The sequence below is a fragment of the Marmota marmota genome, unplaced genomic scaffold (assembly GCF_001458135.2).
Source record: "Marmota marmota marmota unplaced genomic scaffold, marMar, whole genome shotgun sequence".
In the NCBI taxonomy this organism is placed as follows: domain Eukaryota; kingdom Metazoa; phylum Chordata; class Mammalia; order Rodentia; family Sciuridae; genus Marmota; species Marmota marmota.
In genome coordinates this window covers 31,972,843-31,998,514 of record NW_025999977.1, presented here as the reverse complement: position 1 = coordinate 31,998,514, position 25,672 = coordinate 31,972,843, and the positions used below count along the sequence as shown (strand labels likewise).

At 33.1% G+C, this 25,672-nt stretch overlaps 1 protein-coding gene across 1 annotated transcript in view; it reads right to left on the bottom strand.

Annotated features, from left to right (window-relative positions):
* Positions 1-25,672, bottom strand: part of Strn (striatin) — a 104,386-nt gene that overhangs the window by 43,370 nt on the left and 35,344 nt on the right. Inside the window, exons 2-4 of the mRNA XM_048804947.1 lie at positions 17,932-18,035; positions 8,047-8,120; positions 1,194-1,273 (exon numbers count right to left, since the gene is read on the bottom strand). Of these exons, the coding sequence (XP_048660904.1) occupies positions 1,194-1,273; positions 8,047-8,120; positions 17,932-18,035 (258 nt within the window). The remainder of the gene's footprint in view (positions 1-1,193; positions 1,274-8,046; positions 8,121-17,931; positions 18,036-25,672) is intronic.

Here is a 25,672-nt window from a genome sequence, read left to right as displayed (position 1 = left end):
AATTTTCCTGAATTTAATCAGTTGTTCTTACAGACTACTACAAAAATGTATTTTTCTATTTTTAGCAATAATATTTGATGTGTACCTCACTTTGGCAACAAAACCACATAGCCATAAGTAAACAGGATAATACTTACTTTGTAACTCATAAAATATCACCCTTTTCTAAGACGATTATAGGTCTTCTTAAGGTTTTAAAATATATCTTGGATACATCATTATTAAATCACTTTAAAAAATCAGCATTTTAAGAAAAATTGCCTATTTTAAAAATCAAAATACCTAAGTCATACTTCAGACCAAAGTGAGGACACTAATAAAAATTCACTTAAATATTAGTAAGGATTCATTGTTTTCTAATTTTGTCTAAATAAACAATAAATATGAAGAGATGTTGTAACATTATCTTCCTTAAGTCAAAAGGAATAGCTAGCATTCATTCATTTTGGAAGCAAACCCAAAAGTCTCAAACAGGCAGCATATTTCATTTTACCTTGGCATAAAATTTGAATACCAGTTTCAAAGGTGGTATAAAAGGACCAAGCACTGAGATGGTGTAGTCTACTACTTGATGCCAAAACCTTAACTGAACTGTTTCCTCTGTATAGTCTCAGATACACATTATACAGGAGAAAGCTTATGCTATGCAGAATTTTCAAAATCTCAGAATTTAATCTCAACAAATTACTTAAAAATTTTTTAAATTAACCAAAAAATACATGCAAATACTTATTAGACCTATATTGAAATATATGTACATGCTTGCACAGATGATGCAGTAAGAAAAATAAGGACAAATAATTCTTTAAATTATATAAAATCTATTCCAAGGGAAGAGTGCTGTGGTACATGCCTGTAATTGCAGTAACTCAGGACAATGAGGCAGGAGGATCAAAAGTTTGAGGCCAGTCTACAATTTAGCAAGAACCTGTCTCAAAATAAAAAAGGGCTAGGAATGTAGCTCAGTGCTAATGAATCCCTGGGTTCAATTCCCCAGTACCACAAAACAAAAACAAAAAGGGGAAAAGTGTTTAATATGAAAATTAAACAGCAATTCAATTAAGCTTTTTCAAAGCAGTAATAAAATAAGAAATAAACTTATTCTTTTGAATTGAAAATATAAAAGGAAAAAATCTCATGAAAATAATGTTTCTCATCCTCGACTATTGATAAGATTGGCCACGAGATACTTACTGTCTGAGTAGTTGTCGACCTTGCTTCCACATTAACTGGCTGTTCTGTTGTGGCTGCACCTCTGTTTCATTACCTTCATCTGAAATACATTGTCATAATAAAACTGATTTGTTTTACATATTAGAGGGCATCTCAATTAATAACTATCCAGTAAACATTTATGTATGTTTTAGGACAATTAAAATGTTTTTAACTGGGTGCGGTGGTGCATGCCTGTAATCCCAGTGGCTCAGGAGGCTGAGGCAGGAGGATCACAAATTCAAAGCCAGCCTCAGCAACAGTGAGGCACTAAGCAACTCAGTGAGACCCTGTCTTTAAATAAAATATAAAACAGGGCTGGGGATTTTGCTCAGTGGTTGAGTGCCCCTGAATTCAATCCCCAGTACACCCACTCCAAAAGAGTTTTTAATTCGAATTTCCATAACAAAACTCTAACACATATTAATTAATGCTACTGGATTCCCTTTAGAGTAGTAGAATATAAAGACATTTTCACTTTTAGCTAGACTGAGAATTTTGCTCTAGAACCAAGACCTATCCAATCAAGTCATACACAGTGAGAGTCAAATATAAGTATTAGGTATCACATTATAACCAGAACAAAATATTTAGAAATGAGACCAAAAATCTAATTTTATAAAGAGCAGATATACTAAGAAATAACCTCAATCCAAATATGTTTGCTTTGCAAGTTATTAAATGAAAATTTCAAGTATTCTTTCAAAAACATTCTTTGAATTTTAAACCTCTTTTAACTTTTGAAGCTTAAATTCATCATTATGTACAAGCTGAATCCTTTCAGAAGAATTAATAAAAAGAATTTCTCTATGAGAAACCTAAACCAAAAAGTTCCGCACTAGACTATGGTTCAACTTTCACAATATTAAAAAAATCATATTTTTTAAATCAGTCCCTCATCAAATGAAGAAATTGCTAGTCTTTATAAAATCTTTTTCAAGAGGAGACACAAGAGGGAACAAGAAATTGTTTCATATTTTCTAAAATTAAGCATTTAGTGCATACTTATTGTGTTCCCAAATCTATGTTAAAATACATATACATCATCTCTTTCCTTATTGATTGATTGATTGACTGGTACTGGGGATTGAATCCAGGGGTACTCTACCACTGAGCTATGTCCCCAGCCCCTTTTATTTTTAAATTTTTGGACAGGGTCTTGCTATGTTTGCACTCCTCCTGCCTCAATCTCTTGAGTAGCTGGGAATATAAGCATGTGCCACTAGCCCAGCTCCTTCTCTTTCAATTCTTACAAATTAAAAAAATTCATGTTTATCCCTATCTTAAAGATGAAAAGCTAAGTTTTAGAAAATAATTTTCAGGTTCCTTGGAGACACAGTTGTAAGTGTAAAAAATCCTTCCTGACTCCCTCTAGAGATCCACCACTTTCCTCCATGTATTATTACAACAATGATAAAAAACTGGAGAAATGTGAATAAAAGTAAGAATCATATCTTGTGTTTTGTTTTCTCCTAAAATAACTCAGGAGAGTTCTGTAGAATTTTAAAGAAATAGTAACAGAGTGGACTGGAGGTGAGTGTGGAGGAAAGAAATTAATTTAACTCCAAAAGAAAGATTACTTTGGGATAACTTCAAAGAGGATTTACTGCCTGTGAGTGTGTGTGTGTGTGTCTGTGTGTGTGTTGCAGGGGAGGGCAAAAATAATGTCCCAATACTTTATGAAAAAATGATATGGGAGTAGGGGGAATGCTGGAAAATGATATTAGACAAATTATATTGTTATATTGTGAGCATGTATAAATATGTAACAACAAATTCCCATCATTATGCACAAATACAATGCACCAACTAAAAATGTGGAAAGAAAAAAATTACATTGTTCTATGAATTTTGCAATTCAGGAACTATTCATAACATAATTATGTTACAATTTATACCCTTCAGTCTACTGAATAACCTGTACTTGCCAAGTAAGAGCATGTACATTGACACTTTAAGATTTTAAAATTTTCAGATGTGAAAAGAAATGTTGAGGTCATTTAATCTCCCATCAGAACAGGCCTAAATCCTTTGTATGCCATCCTCAGATATACTCAACTGACTACTTTGGCAGCTAATGATGTTGTGTAAGTATGGTACATTAACTCAATAAGAACAAGGAATGAACAACTGATACCAACCAACATGGATGAATCTCAAATGCATTATGTGAAGTGAGTTAAACCAGACCAAAAAAGGCTATATTCTGGGCTAGGGATGTTGCTCAGTGGTAGAGCACTTACCTAGCATGCATGAGATCCAGGGTTCAATCCCCAGCAACCCCCACCCCCAAAAGGCTATATTCTATAAGATTCTTAAATTCATGATTCTGGAAAAGGCCAAAGTATAAAAATGGAAAATAGTTTAGTGGTTGCCAGTAGATTAGTGGGGAAGGAAGGGTTGACTACAAAGAATAATAGTTATAAGACTAAGTGTTTGTGAAAACACTAAGGATGATAAATTTTACTGTACAGAAATTATACCTTAAAAAATTATGCCTTAATAAAAAGTAAGTTAAGACCAGTCAAAAAATAATGCACTTCCATACTCTTAAAAGACAAATTACTCTTATTCTTACATGGTAGGCCAAGATGTAGTCCTTTCTAGTAAGTAATTATCAACTATCAGATTCATTTTTGCCTTACGAAATTTAAAAAGTAGCTTTATATTAAAGTAAGGATTTTAAGGTAGCTCTGGCACAATGGAGAACACCTATAATCCTGGTGACTCAGGAGGCTAAGTCAGAAGGACCAGAAGTTCAAGGCCAACCTCAGTAAGTTAGTGAGATCCTGTCTCAAAACAAAACAAAACAAAAATGACTGGAAACGTAGCTCAGTGGTAATGCACACCTGGGTTCAATCTCCAGTACCAAAATAAATCAATAAATAAAGTAGCTAATAGTTTAATTTCTTGATAATATGACTGCAACATCCAGTATAGTTTCTGTAACAGGGACTGCATTTACCCTCCTGCCTGAAACAAAACAAATGAGCTGGCACAGTGGCACACACCTATAATTTCAGCAACTAAGGTAGTAGAATCACAAGTTTGAGATCAGCCTCAGAAATTCAGTGGGTCCTTAGCAAAGCCCTGTCTCTAAATAAACAATGAAAATGGCTCAGGATGTGACTCTGGTTAAACATCCATGGGTTTAATCCCTAGCACCAATAAACAAACAAAAACAAATGAAACAATGTTTTCCAAAAGATAGTGATTCTTGAGAGAAGGCAAGCAAAGGGATGAACCTTATGACTGTCCCAGCTACTGCCTTGATAAAAGAGTTTCTAGGAGTTTCTAGCTTTTAAACAGGGAGGAAAAACAAAGACAGTATCTGAAGAAATAATGACCAAAAAGTTCCAGATTTCATAAAAACTATAAACCCACTGGTCAAAGAAACTCATTAAACCCCAAGCCTACAAAACACTGTAGAGAGAAGTAACTACAGTACATCACAGTAAACACTTTTATATCATAATAAACATTTTTATTTTATTTTACAGAACATCATAATAAACTTTTTTAGCTAAATATGGTGGCACATGCCTATAATCCCAGGTACTTGGAAGGCCAAGGCAGGAGGATCCTAAATTCAAGGCCAGCCTCAGCAACTTTGTGATACCCTGTCTTAAAATAAAAGGGCTGAGATGTTGTTCAATGGTACAGGATTTCCCTAGCCTATGCAAGGCCCTAGGTTTATTATTCCTCAGTTAAAAAAAAAAAGAGAAAGAAACAAAGAAATTTGTTTAGAACCAATGATAAAGAGAAAATCTTAAAAGCAGCCAAAAAAAAGGGGTACATTATATACAGAGGAACAAAGATAAGCATAATAGCAGACATCTTATTAGAAACAATGATAGCAAGATAAAACCTTTATCAGATATACAAAAGCTGAAAAAACTTATTACCAGCATCCCATATTACAAAATATGTTAAAAGAAGTCTTAAAGGGAGGAGAAAAATGATACCAGATGGAAATACAGTTCTATACAAAGGCATTATGAGTACTAGAGATATAATTTTCATATTATTATTTAAATTTCTTTAAAGAAAAATGACTTTTGCAACAAAACAACAACTTAACCAAACCCTTAGGTTTTCTCAATGCTACTAACTCCTAGTGAATTTGTCTTCCTCTTCACAAACAGTATTATAAACTTTCTCTGCTTTTCTTAAAAGTCTGATCAACTCTTTGTAGATAATGTCTCATACATAAAGCTATCAAGAGGACATTCCCTCAAATACCCACCATCCAAAGTGAAACTCAAACTTACAATCTGTTACCTGACTTTCTATGTTTCTCTCTTGATAATAACAAGAAATATGTTCTTCCTCCAATGTGTCTGCCGTTATGTTCAGAATCCAATCCCAGTCATTTCTTCAGAAACCTTCCTAATCTGAGTATATCTACTCTTTCCCTTTTATTGGCTCCTTATTTATGAACCCTGCCCCAACCACCTACGCACAGTCTCTCTGACCCCAGGTTATCTTTTAGCTGTTGCCCTTCAGTCCTTCCTCACTTTCATAAGCTAAGCGTCTAAAACGCTGACTGCATTTGGTCTTCATTTTATACTGACATCTTCAATTCTGCCATCACCTGTTTCTTAACTGCTTCCAATTATGTTCTCAGTGACCAAATGAATGACCTGTGTGCCACTAATCTGACAGATACTCTTTAGCCCTCTAGGAATTAATTCATCAGCAGTGATGAACATTCCTTCCTTTGGAACTCTCTCTTCTGTTAGTTTCTACTCTCCTGGTCTTCCTTCTGACATTAAAGTAGTCCTTATCAGTTTTCTTTTCAGGTAGACCTGGATTCAGCTCTACACTTCATCATTTAATGGAAATTTGGAAAATGTGTCCACTTCTGTGAGCTAAAATTACACATACGTGACATGAGAACAATAGGTTATTTACTGAATAACTATTTTAAGAATTATAGTTTCTACTTGGAATGGAACCACTATTTGACCCAGTTATTGTACTCCTCAAATCAGCATACTATAATGATATGGCCACATCAATGTTTATAAGAGCTCAATTCACAATATCTAAGCTATGGAACCAACCCAGGTACCCTTAAATAGATGAATGGATAAAGAAAATGTGGTAAATATATACAGTGGAATATTATTCAGGTATAAAGAAGAACGAAATTATGGCATTTGCAGGTATATGGATAGAACTAGAAGCTATCATGCTAAGCTAAATAAGCCAATCCCTCCCAAAACAAAGGTTGAACATTCTGATATGTAGATGCTGACTCACAAGGAGGGGGTGTTGGTGGAGGTTAACCAGACTGGGACCAGGGAAGGGGGAATGGGGAGAAGGGAGGGGAGATGGGAATGCGGAAGACAGCAGAATGAATCAGAAATAACTTTCCTATGTTCATATATGAACAACCACAAGAATGGGAATTTATACTCCACATATGTATGATAAGTCAAATTACATTCTACTATCATGTATAACTAAAAATAATAATAAAATAATTATAGTTTCTAAAGCTCCTAGCATAGGTAGAAATTTCAGCAAGTGATATAAATTACAGTTTTCAGTACTTGAAATATGAAGAAAAAAATCCTTAGATATTTGAGGAATTTAATCTGAAATCATGCCAAAAATTCACTTATGTGATAACTTCTGAACAGTTTTTCTCACTTTCCCTTATACCTACTAATAAGTGAATTATATCTATATTGTTTACAAGTACTACTTTCTATTATTTGGTGGGTAAAGAGGAAGGTAGGGGAAAGATATTATTATTTTTAGTTATACATGATAGTAGAATGTAATTTGACTTATCATACATATGTGGAGTATAAATTCCCATTCTTGTGGTTGTACATGATGTGGTCATGTATTCATATATGAACATAGGAAAGTTATTTCTGATTCATTCTGCTTATAGGATAGAATTTTCTGTGCATGAGAAAGGCCAAAACAGTCTGAAACTGAGCAATCAGTGTGGGAGCCGCCCTGCCCATGAGCTAAGCATCCCTTCTCAGCCTTGAGTAAAGGGGGTATCGGACTGGAATCACATGCCATACGCTGTACAAAGCAAATGACCTTCATGAAGTTCAGCTGGCAAATAAATTTGCCTCAGCTCTGGACTTGAGCGTTACCCAATGGGACTGGGCAACTCCCTTAAAACCTTATCCCCTGCCTTATTCAACGTAGAATATTCTATCGAAAGTCCTTTGTTGTCTTTTCCCTATAAATAAAGCGATTCCGGGTGCACTGGCTCTCTTGCCTTCCAGAGCAGAAAAGGACCCTTGAGGAGGCAGAGCCATGCCGTCCCCCACCCCATGGCCGCTCCTTTCTGAAAATCTGTGTCCATGTGGTCTTTTCAGCCCCAAACCACACAGAGTGATCTGGCCTCCATCCCCCACGCAGGCGCTAAATCAGGTTTAAAGGATTAGGAATTCCCCTGTGCTTTGAAAAAGAAATCTCTTACCTTCATAGTTCCTACTCTTTCTCAGGATTTCAAGGGCATCATGTACTTTGTACTGTGCATCTCAAAGTTTCCATTAATACTAGAAGGACCCAGCAAGACAAGGTTATGTTGGTGCATGTTACCCCATGAAGCCTGAAACTTTCCAATAAGTGTAGAACATAAGCAGAAAATGGGGAACTAAAAGAAAGAGGAAGAAGGAAAAGGAAGGAAGGTGGTGGGAAATTATCTACAGGATACAAAATGATTAGTGCCAACAGATTAGCAGATCAGAAAAACATGCAAATGATTAGAAATTAAAGTATATTTATAAATGTTGTTGCTACAAAATATTAGTCATTAACTTCTTTTTATTACTTAAGCTTCCTTTAAAACTAACTTACCAGAATCATAGCTTGGAGGCTTCATATCTCCTTGATTCAATTCTGTCCCATATTTCAACTTGTGGTATTTGGCTCTAACAAAGAAATGACAAAAATATCAATCATCTTAAAACTCATTTAAATTAACTTTATGTTATATAACAGGAGCAGTTTATGTGGTAGTCCTGGCTTAACACTCCTAGAATTTTCAAGGCTTAAGGTCTTCCATGGTGTTAAAGTCATTATCACAAAAACACCTGCCTCTTTTGTTTTTGTTGTTATAACATCAGTGTCATCATAATAATGAATAACACTAGGAATCATAAATCTTCCTGTAATTTCAAATCAACCACCTAACATTCTAGTTTCAACAGTATTCAAATTTTCTTAATGACTTAAAATTGAACTTTACTATAAATCAAAAGCAATAAAAAAGGGGGGTTGGACTATGAAATAAATGTGTTAATATTAACTTTTCCCAAAATTGAGTTTTGTTTTGTTTTTAAAATACAGTAATTTAGATTATTTACAATTTGCCATGTATACTTATGGTGAACCATTAAAAGTATTGAATCATCAGTATTGAATAAAATATTCTAGTAGTAATGAAAAAAAATTTTCTTAGTCAAGATATCCTTTATCTTTTATTTAGATCTGTCAATGAAAAGGCTGTGTCCTTCTAAAAGTTAACAAAATGTCATTATTTCTGGTTACTGAGATTTACCCATCTGAATTAACCATGTCAGATTTAACCACGAGATTAGAAAAATAATCCAGATACAGAGAAATTTTTAAAAGGATACTTTTAAAATGGCCATATCTGATTAATGCATTTATGTATTTTGATTTATTTTCTCCCCAAAATACTGAAGCCAATGATAAATACTCATTGCTTTAAGACTGAGATAATAATAAAACAACAATAATTTAAAAAACCAAATGCAATACTACAGAAGGAAGAAAAAGAAAATGGTCAAAGAGGATTTTCTTCTTTATAAAAAATCATATCAAATAAAGTAGACTTCAAGCCAAAGTTAATAAAAAGAGATAAAGACAGACATTGCATACTCCTTAAGGGAACCATACATCAACAAGACATAACAATTATAAATATATATGTCCCAAACAATGGAGCATCTACGTTCATCAAACAAACTCTTCTCAAGTTCAAATAAACCACAACACAATAATTCTGGGTAAATTTAACACACCTCTCACCACTGGCTAGATCTTCCAAACAAAAGCTGAACAAAGAAACTACAGAACTCAATAATATAATCAATAACTTAGACTTTACTGACATATATAGAATATTTCATTCAACAAGCAAATACACTTTCTTCTCAGCAGCACATGGATCCTTCTCTAAAATAGACCCTGTTATTCCACAAAGCAACTCTTAGCAAATACAAAAAAGTAAAGATACTAACCTGCATTCTATCAGATCGTAATGGAATGAAATTAGAAATCAATGATAAAAAAATAAAAGCTACTACAACACCTAGAGACTAAATAATATGCTATTGAATGAACAATGGGTTGCAAAAGACATCAAAGAGGATATTAAAAAATTCTTAGAGGTAAATGAGAACACTAATACAACATATTGAAAAATCTGGGACATTATGAAGGCAGTACTAAGAGGAAAGTTCATTGCATGAAGTTCATTCCTTAGAAGAAGAAAAAGTCAAATAAATGAACTAATGTTACATCTTAAAGCCCTAAAAAAAGAATAATAAATCAACACCAAAAGCAGAAGACAAGAAATAATTAAAATCAGAGCTGAAATAATGAAATTGAAACAAAAGAAATAATTTTAAAAAATGACAAAACAAAAAGTTGTTTCTTTGAAAAAATAAATAAACTGATAAACCCTTAGCTATGCTAACAAAGAGAGGGAGAAAACTCAAATTACTAACATCCATGATGAAAAAGGAAATATGATCATATAATTCTTATCTTTAAGTGTACTGATGTGATTAATTACATTTATTGATTTATTGATGGACACTACAGGAAGAAATTTCCAATTTGACTGTAATATTATTATTTATTGACGGACACTACAGTATAGAATAAGAAGATAATCAGAAATTATTATGAAAATTTGTACTCCAATAAAACAGAAAATATCAAAGGCATTGACAAAAATCTAGAGTCATATGATGAATGTGGATGATATACACAATTTAAACAGATCAATTTCAAGCAATGAAATAGAAGACGCCATCAGAAGCCTCCTCAAATTATTTCATGAAATAGAAAAAAAAAAAAAAAAAGGAACACTTCCAAACACATTTATGAGGCCAATATCACCCTGATGCTAAAACCAGACAAAGACACATCAAAGAAAGAAAACTTCAGACCAATATCTCTAATGAACATAGATGCTAAAATTCTGGCAAACTGAATACAAAAACATATCAAAAGATAGTACACCACGATCAAGTGGGGTTCATCCTGGGGATGCAAGGTTGGTTCAACATATGGAAATCAATAAATGTAATTCATCACATCAATAGACTTAAAGATAGGAACCATATGATCATCTCAATAGATGCAGAAAAAGTATTTGACAAATACAGCACCCCCATGTTCAAAACACTAGAAAAACTAGAGATATCAGGAACATACCTCAACATCGTAAAAGCTATCTACACTAAGCTCCAGGCCAACATCATTCTAAATGGAAAGAAATTGAAAGCATTCCCTCTAAAAACTGGAACAAGGCAGGAATGCCCTCTTTCATCACTTCTATTCAATGTAGTTCTTGAAACTCTAGCCAGTGCAATTAGACGAAAGAAATTAAAGGGATAAACATAAGAAGAACTCAAAAACTATCACTGACAACATGATGCTGTATCTAGAGGATCCAAAAAACTCTACCAGAAAACTTATAGAACTAATAAAGGATATAAAATCAACACACATAAATCAAAGGCATTTCTGTATATCAGTGACACATCCTCTGAAAGAGAAACTAGGAAAACCAGCTCATTTACAATAACCTCAAAAAAATTAAATAAAATGCTTGAGAATCAATGAAAGAGGTGAAAGACCTCTACAATGAAAACTACAGAACACTAAAGGAAGAAATTAAAGAAGACCTTAGAAGATGGAAAGATCTCCTTTGTTCTTGGATAGGCAGAATTAATGTTGTCAAAATGACCATACTACCAAAAGCACTATACAGATTTAAGGCAATCCCAATCAAAATCTGAATGACATTCCTCACAGAAATAGAAAAAACAATCATGAAATTCATCTGGAAAAATAAGAGACCCAGAATAGCTAAAGCAATCCTTAGCAGAAAGAGCGAAGCAGGTAGCATCACTATACCAGATCTTAAACTATATTACAGAGCAATAGTAACAAAAACTGCATTGTATTGGCACCAAAACAGACTTGTAGACCAATGGTATGGAATAGAGAACACAGAGACAAACCCACATAATTATAGTTATTTCATATTAGACAAAGGTGCCAAAAACATATATGTTGGAGAAAAGATAGCTTATTCAACAAATGGTGCTGGGAAAACTGGAAATCCATATGAAACAAAATAAAATTAAACCCCTATCTCTCATCATGCATAAAACGCAACTCAAAGCAGATCAAGGACCTAGGAATTAAACTAGAGACACTGCGTCTATTAGAAAAAAAAGTAGGCCGAAATCTCCATCACGTCAGATTAGGCCCCAACTTCCTTAATAAGACTCCTATAGCACAAGAAATAAAATCAAGAATCAATAAACAGGATGAATTCAAACTCAAAAGCATCTTCTCAGCAAAAGAAACAATCAGTGAGGGGAATAGAGAGCCCACAGAATGAGAGCAAATTCTTACCACATGCACATCAGATAGAGCACTAATCTCCAGGATATATAAAGAACTCAAAAATCTTAACAGCAAAAAACCAAGAAAACCCAATCAACAAATAGGCCAAGGAACTGAAGAGACATTTTGCAGAAGAGAATATACAATCAATCAACAAATATATGAAAAAATGTTCAACATCTCTATCAATTACAGAAATGCAAATCAAAACTAAGATTTCAACTCAATCCAGACAATATGGCAGTTATTTAAGAATATAAAGAACAATAAGTGTTGGCGAGGATGTGAGGGAAAAGGCACACTCATACATTGCTGGTGGGACTGCAAATTGGTACAGCCAATATGGAAAGCAGTATGGAGAATCCTTGGAAAACTGGGAATGGAATCACCATTTGACCCAGTTATCCCACTCCTCGGTTTATACCCAAAGGACTTAAAAACAGCATACTACAGGGACTCAGCCACATCAATGTTTACAGCAGCACAATTCACAATAGCAAAATTGGGGAACCAACCTAAATACCCTTCATTAGATGAACTGATAAAGAAACTGTGGTATATATACACAGTGGAATATTACTCAACATTAAAAAAGAATAAAATCATGGCATTTGCAGGTAAATGGATGGAGTTTGAGAATATTATGCCAAGTAAGCCAATCCCCCAAATACAAATGCCAAATGTTTTCTCTGACAGGAGGATGCTGATCCATAATGGGGATGGGGGAAGGAGCATGGGAGGAATGGAGGAACTTTAAATAGGGCAAAGGGAATGGAGGGGAAGTCAGGAGGTATAGGGGTAGGAAAGATGGTAGAATGAAATGGACATCATTACCCTAAGTACATGTATGAAGACACAAATGGTGTGACTCTACTTTCTGTACAACCAGAAACATGAAAAATTGTGCTCTATATGTGTAATATAAACTGAAATGCATTCTGCTGTCATGTATAACAAATTGGAATAAATAATTTAAAAAATTAATTGAAGCATTTAATGTTTTTATAACTCAAATATAAAGGAAATGAAAATTATTTGGTCAGATATGTTACTCAAATCTTTCATGATTATGTTGCAATAACACTCATTTTGCAGTTACAACAGAAAAATCAAAGCTTTTTATTTTTGACTTGCCAGTTTTATATAGAGAGGAGTCTTAAAAAAACCTATAAAAATTACAGGCAACTAATGCTGGGTACATGAGTATTTCTTATCTGTCTTTATGCCTATGTATATGTATAAAAGGTTTTGTAATAACATGTAACCGATTAAGAAGGAATAAGAAAATAAGAAGCAACAATATTTATATGCTAATATGAACTGATCTCTAAGCTTAAGCAGAAATGCAAGATCTAAAATATTATACACAACATGCTTCCGTATGTGGTGTGGGTGTAGGGGTGTGGGGGGGGTGTTTGTGTGTGGGAAAGAGAATTTCACATGCACAAAATATTTTGGAAAGATACATGATAGATAAGCCATCAGCTAATATGATTTCCTTGGGAAGGAAATCAGTAAACTAAAGCAGAAGGGATCTATTTTTGTAGTTATTTGATTAATTAACTGTATGTATCTATCTTTTAAAAATTTTTTTAGTAAATATGTTTGGTCCAAGTTATTTCTATTTCCTGTGTCTCAATTGTTTTTTATTCACTGGGGATTTCTATTCCCAATGTTTCTTAATGAGGAATATTATCACCAGACTAAATTTTTTCTAAATCTATTTCAACATATTTATAATAATGTTGATCATAAGTAGTAAAGATTTATAATTAATTTGACTTACAATTACCAGAAAGTAAACAAGATTCTTAATGTCATTGTCATTCTTCAGATTTTCCAGAAATATACTTCATCTACCATAAGACAAAGTAATACTATTTCCATAGGAGCCCAAATAGCAACTGAACCTATATGGTCTAAGGAAAGGTTATATTAAGGCTTTTAAAATAAAGTGAGAAGAAAATTTATGAATTTGTATGTCTACATAAAAACAAAAAAGGAAAAAGAAACACATTTATAAGCAGAAAATACTGCATTCTAGTGCATTCTAGTGGTCTTAGGAAAAACTGCAGTGCAATTAACAAGAAGGAACAGAAAGCATTCTACAAAATAAATATAACAAAAACAATAACATTAAGAAGTAATGTTTTGCTGGGCATCTTGGCACATACCTGTAATCCCAGTGACAGAAGCTGAGGCAGGAGGATTACAAATTCAAAGCCAGCCCCAGCAATTTAGTGAGGCCTAAGCAACTCAGTGAGAACCTGTCTCTAAATAAAATATAAAAAGTGCTGGGGATGTGGCTCAGTGGTTAAGCACCCCTGGGTTCAATCCCTGGTACCAATACAAACAAACAAAAAGACACCCAACATTTCATAAGAATTTATATAAGCATGCACAAGGCTGGTTTCAATGCCCAGCCCCACACATATAAAAACAAAATATGTAAAGAACTGTTGAATCATGCTCTCTCTTCTGACTTGTTAAATTCACTAAGAAATATTTTACAAAACCCTCCTTAAGCCTAATAATATACTTTTGAAGCCAATGTTAAAATATACTTCCTCACTCATATTGCTTCCCATTGTTTTAATACTTCAAGCTCATTGTGCTAGCAAAGTATCTTCACTATCTTCTGACTACAGGATAAATAAGCAGATTTCATGTCTAACAACTCATATTTGACAAAAGAGTCAGGTTCCCCCCAATTGGCACTTATTGAAAAAAATTGTTTGATAACTATAATAAACTAAAGAAGTTTCATTCTAGCTTTGTTGTTAAAGTCTGTTATAATAATGTGCTGGAAATAAAACATTGTATACCCAATAACACCTTAAATGTTGATGCTAAAAAAATGACTAATTTCAATTAACTATTACTGAATTCCTACAACGTACAAGGCAGTGTGCTGACTGCTGGGACTAACCTGTGGCTTGCAGTCAGGTAGGGATGGAAGTAAGAAGATGTCTAAGGGACAGGAATATAATAACTATAGCACGCTATGATAAGAACTTACAAGGGTTATATCAAGTACTACAGGAATATAGATAAGGGATTATCTAATTCTATAATAGGTCATGTCAAATAAAGCTATCAAAAAGAAGATAATGAGGGCTGGGGCTGTGGCTCAAGTGGTAGCGCGCTCGCCTGGCATGCGTGCGGCCCGGGTTCGATCCTCAGCACCACATACAAACAAAGATGTTGTGTCCACCGAGAACTAAAAAAATAAATATTAAAAAAAAAAAAAAAGAAGATAATGATTTTATCTACGCCTCAAAAGAACAGTAAGAATTTTCTAGTCAGACAAATGAATTAATAGAGGGGGGTATTTCTGTCAAAAGGAGTGCCACAAAAGTGAATAAGAAAAATAGACAGTGGGTCAAACAGCAGCTTTACAGTGTATTTAGTATTAGAAGGAATGGAGTTCTGTGAAGGGACTAGAGAAAGGACCTAGTTGCAAAATAACTTTGAATTCGGCTAGATATTTTTAAGTAGGGCTATAACATAACTATTCCATTTGTGTTTCAGAAAGTGAGTCCTGTGGATAAGGAAAACGGACTAGAAAATGGAAATATTAGAGGCAAGGAAGACAGGTGAATTCTTACATTAATTCAGATAAAAGAAAGTGGCAGTGAATGGAGAAAAACAACACTGGAGAAATGTTTCAGAACTGTATTTTATATAGTATTTGAAGCTCCTCAGAATAAATGTTTCTGAATAAATCTTGGATTATACACTTTGTATTCTTGAAAACCTAACTGTAAATTTGCTTATTTTGTAACTTTTATTACACTTTAAGGAATACTTTAATAAATTCATTGCCACAATGATAAAGATTCAGTTTTCAAATAATTTTTTAAGAGAGAGAGAATTTTTTTAAATATTTATTTATTATTTTTTAGTTTTCGGCGGACACAACATCTTTGTTTGTATGTGGTGCTGAGGATCGAACCCGGGCCGCACGCATGCCAGGCGAGCGTGCTACCGCTTGAGCCACATACCCAGCCCTCAAATAATTTTTTATATTAAAGTGGGACTACTTAGAAAATCTGCACAGCAACACAACATCACATGCCTTAGCTCTTAGGTATTTATAGGCAAAACGACAAGATGTCTGGAATTCACTCTTATACAGACCACGCTAAAACAAGAATGACAAACATTATCTGTTAAATCTTGGAGATGTACATAAAAGGTACTAGTCTTTCCATTGTTGGGTCTCAAATTTTCCTCAATCAAAAACATTTTCTTTTTAATTCTTGGCATTTAAGCATTAGGAAAACAATTTTAGAATGGAAAACACTGGAAATATTCTAGAGCTCCAGGCCTTGAAGAAATGTTTTTTTATTCCTTAATTTATTATACTTAAAAGGTGCTGTTAGTTGAAGATCATTTTGGAATAAAAAGTACTTGAAAATTTTCCATGTTTCCTATCACATGTAAGGTAAAAGTCTGAACTCCTTAGGTAGCTCTCCTTCGGTATTCTAAACTCCATGATCTGACTTGGCCCTCCCCTACCATGTTATCAGTGATGAAATCACAACTAACACCCTACTCTTTACACGCAATGACTACAATTTTCTGAACACACCAAAAGGCTTTGTTCCAGGTCAAACATGTTCTACTTCCTGCACCTTGCCTAACTGGCAAGCACCTTCTTATTATCTATGTTGCTATTGAAGCCTCACCTCCTCTAATTATGCCCTCCTTACTACTTCCAGATAATACCGAGTCCCTTCTTTGTGACCCCTTGTATAGCCTATACATACATCTACCATAGAAACTATCACACTTACACTTTAGTGGTTCACAAGTCTGAATACACTCCCATGCACCTGCTCTGGTTACTTCAGTATTTGTGTATTTCAGTTCTCCTACCTTGCAAGACAGTACAATATACTGGTAAACAATACAGGTTTTAGAACCAATCCTGAGGGACCTAACTCAGCTCTACTATAACTCTGCTTCTCTATGCAAATTACTTAATTCTAAGTCTTTAGGGCCTAGAACACAGTAGTTATTAAAAAAATATTTATCATTATTAACGCTAATATTCTTTCTTTGGTTAAACCTATAATTAGAAAGCCTAAGATGTCAAAAATTCCCAGATTACATACTTCAAAAAATGTTTTTCTTTTTATCTCTCCAACTTTCAACCAACCTCTCAGAATATGGAAAAAAAAAAAAAAACCAAAACCAACTATTTTTTTTTTTTTACTAAGAGATAAAAAGTCTGGTACTATTTAATGATCCTATATGAAGATGAACACAAGTTCTAATAAAAATATTTATGTCTCAATATTCACAAATACTACCTAAGTTCTATTTTATGGCAGTTTTACAAATAGTCCATTTACCAACTTCAAAAAATAAGTGATTTACAAAACAAAGCAAAAAACTGACAATAAAGAATTTCAATATCAACTACCAAATACTTAATTACCTAAAGCAATGAACTGCTTTAGATTTCTCATAAACACACACACACACACACACACAAAACCAAAGACCATCCACTGAAGTATATAAACTTAATTCATATAACTTGCAAAACTCTCATTCATGACCTATTTTCCTTAACTTGTGACACAAATATCATTACTTACATATCTTATACACTAGCAAAATAAATGTAAAATTAGCTTCTAGAGAGAAAGGAATAGCTGATGACAAAACAATAAAATGCCAAAAACAATCTATAAAACTCTCAGCATAGGCTGCCAGATCTGATCAATTTTTTTAAGAAATTATATCAAATTCATATTAAATCACAGGAAACTTTATAGACACAATTTACAATTCAAAAGCTATTTTAGCCCTTTAAAAATGGATAATGACAGTTCAGTCAGTACAAACACTTCTTAAGAAAGGAAAAAGATTTGAAATTATATAAACCAGTTTACTGATCACCATAGAAAGATTAGTATATTATAACCATATATAAAAATATTACAGATACTCCTTAATTCAAGAATATACAGTATTAAAATTTGGATTTACTTCAGGAAAGATGGAAAAATTATTTTGTCATTTGAGAGAACACAACCTTCCATTTTATTGATTTACCTTTCCTGTTTAAGAGCATATTCCAACATTTTGATCCTCCTCACCAGATCCTTTTTCAAATTTTCTTGACCTTTCCTTTCCCCCTGAAGAAAGGCAATCTGGGCCTATGTAGGGAACAAAAAGACAAAACTCAATTTAGACCAAATACATATTTTTAAAAATTCAATTGAACAAAGAATCTTTGGAAAATAGGATAATTATATATGATTTTTTTCCATATCTGTCACAAAGTATATAAAAATAAAGAAAAGCACAGACTGCAAGGAGACAAAAGATTAAAAAAAAAAAAAAAAAAAGACACCTATATGCAGTTTAATTCAGACTGGATGTTACAACTCATAGTCCAGATCCTCTAAGAGCTGATCATCTAAAACAGCCAATGCAAGCAAATGCAAGGTATGCAGTAGTTTGCTCAGGGTTTTTCTCTTAAACTTTTGAGATGGTTTCTTTATTTCATAAAGAGTAAAGGGATAGGGGGAGCAAAATCACATGAACTATTATGATCTCCTTCCAAATTAAAAGTCTCAGTTTAACCATATATTGAAAGTTTACAAGGAATTCTTTGTCTTGAGTGATTTTATCCTAGCCCTTCCCTACAAATAACAAAACTTCCCAACCTCTCAAATCTGTTTTAGGATTTGTTATATGCAGGAGAAAAGAAAGTAAAAGGCGAAAAAAAAGAAAATCAGAGACATCTGCCTTTTCCTGCTTCCCACCGAAGAATTACTTACAGGAAATAAACCATAAAAAAAAACCTTTTATCTTCAGTAAAACAGAGAGACTAGGAAAGAGCCAGAGTATTTTTTTTAAAGTAGAAATAAAATAATTTCCATTTAAGGAATTAAAACTATGTTGTAAACATTAAGTCATTCAAGTAATTCATGTTAACTCTAAGTGAGGGAGGGGCTCTATTTAAGTTTCCTCAAGGAACGCTATCACTATTCATTCTCATGTTTCCCTATTCCTCCAATTTCTATTCTATGAATCCACTAAAACAGAAAACAACGTTTTTCCACAATGTTTTCCACTTGCTTTTCCAAGTAAGCAAGAACTTTACATTTATAGATGACCTTACCACATCCCTAAAGAATTAGGAGAATCGTCCAACTAAAGTTTAATGAGGAAACCATTAAATTCTGTTTAATTTAAAGGACTCATTTCTATTAGTACCACAATAACATAAAATCTAATTTAGCAATCTTCTTATAATCTTCAAGATGTAGGTACAGTAATGTTTTCATTTTCATTCCAATGAGCTCTTAAAATTGACATTTCAATTGATTGAATTTCATGTGTCTTATTGAAATGTATATAATGAAAGCAATTATATACACAAAGGAAAAGGCATTAAATATCCACAGTATCTATTTCTACTTCAATGATGCTGAAGTTTTTTGGAATTAAATATTCTACAATGAGATAATTATTTTACCTAAGTAGAATAGTGACACAGGAACTTAAAGCTGAAAAAATTACATCTTAGTCTAAAGTAAACATTAGCGTGAATTTGTATGCTTTGCCATAGAATTTTATACTCTAAAATGGCTTTAATAAATGCAATAATCTACTCAATTCAATCAATCAAAATAATGATAACATTAAATATCAATTTTATCTTCTCTATATGCTTTGATTAGTTCTGTATTTATGCTATCATTACGGATCTTGTATGATTCTGAAATGTCAGCCTATAAAACTCTACAATACTGTGACTCAGTCTCCAATCCACTAAAAACTTCCCTAATTTCCACATATACCTGCTTCCTATCCTCCTACCAATTCATACTAGGTTATTTAAATATTTAATCAAAAGAAAAGCCCCAGAATTATCAAAGAGAATGACTACAGAAAAGACGGGAGTATGTGGAAAAGACAAACCTAAGGGTAACCGAAATATTAATGATACTCCTTCATGATTACAGAACACCATTCCTGCCAAAGACACAAAATAAGAATATCTATTTTACCACAAAAATTTAACATTGTGCTAGAGGTACAGGCCAATGTAATTTAGTCAAGAAAACACATAAAATATAGAAAAGAGGAAATATTGTTACCATTTGCAAATAATATGAATGAATGCCAGGAAAATCTAATAATTAGAGTTATACAAAGAAAATTTTAATGCTTAGGGAACAAAAAAATGACATGAAAAAATGAGAATAAATACCATGTTCTTAAACTCAGCATTACAAAATTTTTTTCTCCCTAAATATATCTTTAAATATTACATGAGATCAATTAAAATACCAGCAATTTCAGAAAACAAAACCATACATCATTCTAAAGCTCACATGGAACAATAAATAAGAATAAACAAAAATTATTTAAAAGTCTTAAAATATTTCAAGCCATAATTCAATAGTTAACTTTAAAAATGGCACTTATATATGGACAATCCAAAAATCCAAATCAATGTAGAAATTTAGAATAAGCTAAAGGTGGCACTGTACATCATTGGAGAAAATGAGGATTAAAACAAAAGCTAGATGGAGGTTTAAAATTGGGGTCAGGAGTGATGGTATAGTTCAACAGTAAAGCATGTTTATCAGAACATGCAAGGGCCTAGGTTCAATCCCCAGCACTATAAAAATAAAATTTTTTTAATTTAAAAAAAATTTTAAAAATCTAATTAACACTAAAAATATCAGTAGAAAAGGCAGGTTTCATTTTGTTTTATTATTTCAAAGTTGGCAATGCCTTTCTGAGAACAAGACAAAATCCAAAGCTATAAAACACATTTGACCTCAGAGAAAAATTTTATACAGCAATTAAAAAGTTGCTGAAGAACTATTATAAAAAATTAAGACAATTTCTGACAAAGATCAAAACAAAACAAGTCAGAATACCACAGTTCACAAATTTGCTTTTCCTTAACTTTCAGAGTACCTTCAAATCAGTAAGAAAAAGATCCAGAACTCAAAAGAAAACTACACAAGAAGGCATGTTAATAGAAAGAATATACAAAAAGCTCAAATTTATTAAAAACATTTTCAACCTCAAATGTAAGAGAAATGCCAATTAAAAGTATAATCAGTGGGTTGCAGTTGTGGCTCAGCAGTAGAACACTCACTTTGCATATGCGAGGCACTGGATTTGATCCTCGGCACCACATAAAAATAAATAAATAAAATAAAGCTACTGTGTCCAACTACAACTAAAAAAGAAAACATTTAAAAAAATAAAAGGTGAGGGGGTGGAACTCAGTAGTGTATGCTTGCCTAGTATGTGCTACGCTCACAGTTTGAACTCCAGCACTGCCAAAAATAAAAAAAGGTAATTATATCCCTTTTTCTATTAGACTGATAAAGGTAAGTAATTCACTAATTTAATGATCTAGTATATTGAGAAGCACGCATTTGTATGCTGTGTTTGTATATATCAGTTTCACCTTATAGTGGACAATATCCATTAAATCCGTAAATTTATATTATTTAACCCAATAATTTTGAAAGAATGTGTTTTTTCAAATATATTTACAAAAGTATGAAATGATATAATGAAAAAAGACAAAATTATGTACAACCCAAATGCCCATCTATGGGGAACTGGTTAAACAGATTATGAGAGTACAACTGGAAGAAAATTAGGACCTGAACTAAGACCTGTGAGAATAGAGAAGACTCTTTAAGAATAATGTCAACCCTTTTAAGTTTTTCACATCTGGAAAATTAAAAACAAAAGTCTTAAAATACATGTTCCTATACAAGGAAGCTATTTCTTATGAAAAAATAACCTGTGCCTAAAACATAGTAATTGGTGTGAATATAAATCCCTTTCAAAATAAAAATTAAATCCCAGCTAACGAGTCTCCATAAATGACACTATATTGTTGTCTGTATTGGATTATTTAATTGAAAAGGTAGGGGAGAGAAGGAAATGGAAGAAAAAAACTGAAAGAAAAAAAAAGAAATGAAGTAGGATAGTGAAAAAATAGGATATGAAAAAAACACTAGGTAGTTATTACAAAGGAGATGGCTCTATCTATACTGAGGTGGGATAATACCCATGATAGAGTACATGAAAAAAAGCCAGACATAGAACAATGTTTAAAACCATTCAGGTGTCTTTCTAAAATAGAAAGAAAAAGGTAAACACATCATATGCCTCTACATGTAGGTATTATCTCTAGAAAAATTCACAAGTATATAGTAACTATGAATGTTTCCATAGGTAACGAGGTAACTGAGAGACAAAGGAACTGGAGTTAAACCTACCTTTACATGCATCATCTCCTTCAACCTGGGGAAGGCTGTACCATGATAGGCAGAGTGTTGTAACTGAAACCTATTACAACCAAACAATACTCATTCATCAGATTCAGTCTCATAAGCCCACCAATTTGTAGACTGTCTTGGATGTTTCTGTCTACACTCATTAGTTTTAGAGAGAAATAAAAAGAAGCACCAAGAGATTAGTTGGCTTATATCCCTAAAGGGAATAGCATTCTCACAAATGAACTAAGGTGATGGTCCAAGACCTAAGTAAACTATCACAATGAAAGCTTAAGGCATACACCTAACGTATAAGGTTACCAGAAAATGCAATAGCTTGCAAGGTTCCTTAAAAGTTCTCCCTTCTCATCTTCACAATAAAGTTCCTTCCAGAACAGAGACCTCTAATAAGAGAGTAAGTGGTCTCCAAACTTAATGAGTAGTACAGAAGTGATGATTTCAGCTACTTTTTTTTTTTAAGGTATAATTCTTGACATATCATTGTTACATTTTGACTACTTTTTCAGAAATCTTACTTATGGCTGCTCTAATGTCACCTCAATATTCTTAAGAGTGTTCTCCCCTGAACTTTCCAGAGTTTAAATAAAAAGCAGGCACAAGTCATCATACTGCCATTTATGTGTACAAGTACAGCTAATGATAATAACATATTTTGAAAAGAAATCTCTGGAATTATTTTCAAAAAAATTAACTTCCGGGATGGGGGCTGAGGCTGTAGCTCAGTGGTAAAGTGCTTGCCTCTCATGTGTGAGGCACTGGGTTCAATCCTTAGCACCACATAAAAATAAATAAAGATACTGTGTGTTCATTTACAACTAAATAAATATTTGAAAAAAAAAAACTTCTGGGATGCTTTACAAGTTTTTTTTTTTAACATAATATATCTAAGATTAGATCTTCCATTTCCCAACCATTAGAAAAAAGACAAACAATATTATGTAGGTATTTTACCATTTAGTCTACATGGTAAATAGGAAACTAATTTTTTAATTTTTTTTTTTTTTTAATTTTGGTACTGGGGATTGTGCCCAAGGACACTAAACCACTGAGCCACATCCCCCGCCCTTTTTATTTTTTTTAATTTTGAGACAGAGTTTCACTTAGGTTGCTTATAGCACCGCTAAGTTGCTGAGGGTGACTTCAAACTTGCGATCCTCCTTCCTCATCCTCCCACACCAGGCTTGTAAGTGTGCACCATCATGCCAGATCTATTTTTTAAAAATTCTTATTTCTCAAAAGAATATATATAGGTTGAGCATCTCTAATACAAAAATATGAAATTCAAAATGCTCAAAAATCTGAAACCTTTTGCACTCCATGTTACATCTTGGACTTTGGATTTTCCTATTAGAACAGTTCAACCAGTAAAGTCTAGAAAATATTCCATAATCAAAAAATTTTGAAATTTGAAATATTTTTGGTCCCAAGTACTCAGATAAGGGACACTCAACTTGTAAAAGGAATAGAAATCTTCCATACATAAGCAGGCTTATCTGAATGCATTGTATCTAATAAACTAAAATATTTTAAATGTACTTGACACAATTTTTAACTACCTTGTACTATAAAATTAAAAAGCATTTGAATTAATTTATACCAAAACCCAAAGGACTTAAAATCAGCATACTACAGTGACGCAGCCACATCAATGTTTATAGCAGCTCAACTCACAATAGCCAACCTATGGAACCAACCTCAGTGCCATTCAACTGATGAATGGATAAAGAAAATGTGGTTTGTATACACAATGGAATATTACTCAGCCTTAAAGGAGAATGAAATTATGGCATTTGTGGATTAATGGATGGAGTTGGAGAATATCATGCTAAGCAAAATAAGCCAATCCCTAAAAACCAAAGGCCAAATGTTTTCTGTTATGCAGATGATGATTTATAATGAAGTTGGGGGGTAGGGAAGAATGGAGGAACTTTGGATTGAGTAGAGGGGAGGTAGGGAAGGGGAGGGAGTATGGGAGTGGGAAGGATGGTGGAAGGAGAGGGACATTATTACCCTATGTACATGTATGATTACACGAACAGTGTGACTCTACATCGTGTACAGCCAGAGAAAAGAGAAGCTGTACTCCATTTGTGTACAATGAGTTGAAAAGCATTCTGCTGTCATATATAACTAATTAGAACAATAAAAATATTTTTAAAAAAGATTCGAATTCAAAATCAACGACATCACTGGAAAAAGCATACTCAAAAAGAAAACACACAAAGTGAGAGTTGTGTTGAATACTTTTCAGTTGTTTCTCAGTCATTTGCTATGGGAGAAAAAGAACATTTACTTCTATAAAAATCCAAAATAACGTACAGAAAACTTAACTAAAGTTCTCATCTTTCAATTTGGACACAAAATCACAAATAAAAAGAGAAATACTTAAAAATCCATAATATGGTTTACTTAAGCTAAAAAATAGCATACAATGAAGTTTCAATAATTTGCTTTACATCTTTCTTAAAATATATTTTTAGTTATACACGAACATAATACCTTTATTTATTTTATGTGGTGCTGAGGATCAAACCCAGTGCCTCACATGTGCTAGACAAGCACGCTACCATTGAGCCACAATCCCAGCCCCTGCTTTACATCTTAATGCCTTCTTGTAAACTATACCTAACTTCCTCTAAAAACCTTTTAATTACTTACGCTCTTTAGGCTGCTAGTTGGGTTTTCTCTAGCACATAAGCATTGCCTTTAGCCCTCTCTCTTAAAGATAGTTACATCACATGGTGACATCAAACTTCACCATCAAAATTACCTAGAGGACTAATTAAAACACAGATTGGGCTCCACCCTCAGAGTTTCTGATTTAGTAGATCTGAAGGGGGCAGGAGAATCTGCATTTTTAGCAAGTACCTAGGTGATGTTCTAATCTGAGACCACATTTGAAGAGCCACTGACTTACATCATCTGTGACACAGGTAGAAGGCCAAAATAAAGCAAGTAGGTCACTCAAAAGCAAGGACCCAGAACCACAACTCTTTACTCCATGAAAGTATGGAGTCTTATACAAGCCCACAAGCTGACAGACAAGTATATATACACTGGCTTTTTGAATCTCTTCCAAATTTCTTATTAATGACTGTGTTTTTAGGAATCTCCTGATAATGAAATAAAAACTACCAACATATTTCAGTTCAATCACATGTTTGAGAATACCTGTTACCCACTACAGACCAAAGTGTTATAAAGAAGAATTTAGGAAAGACAAAATCAAGTTCCTACTCATAACACATTTCCAATCTAGTTAGGGTACATGACCAGTCCACAAGAAAAGCTAAGACAAGATAGTACAGTCTTCTAATAAATGATAATTCAAATGATACAGTCAAATATTCACATTCATTCAACTCACAATATTAATCGAGCACCTACTCTGTACTAGGCACAGTTACTGGCACTGGGATTAAAAGACTAACAATAGAAATAAAACAGTTCACAGTCCAGTAGATGTAACATGTCATATATACCATGAGTACAAATAACATATGATA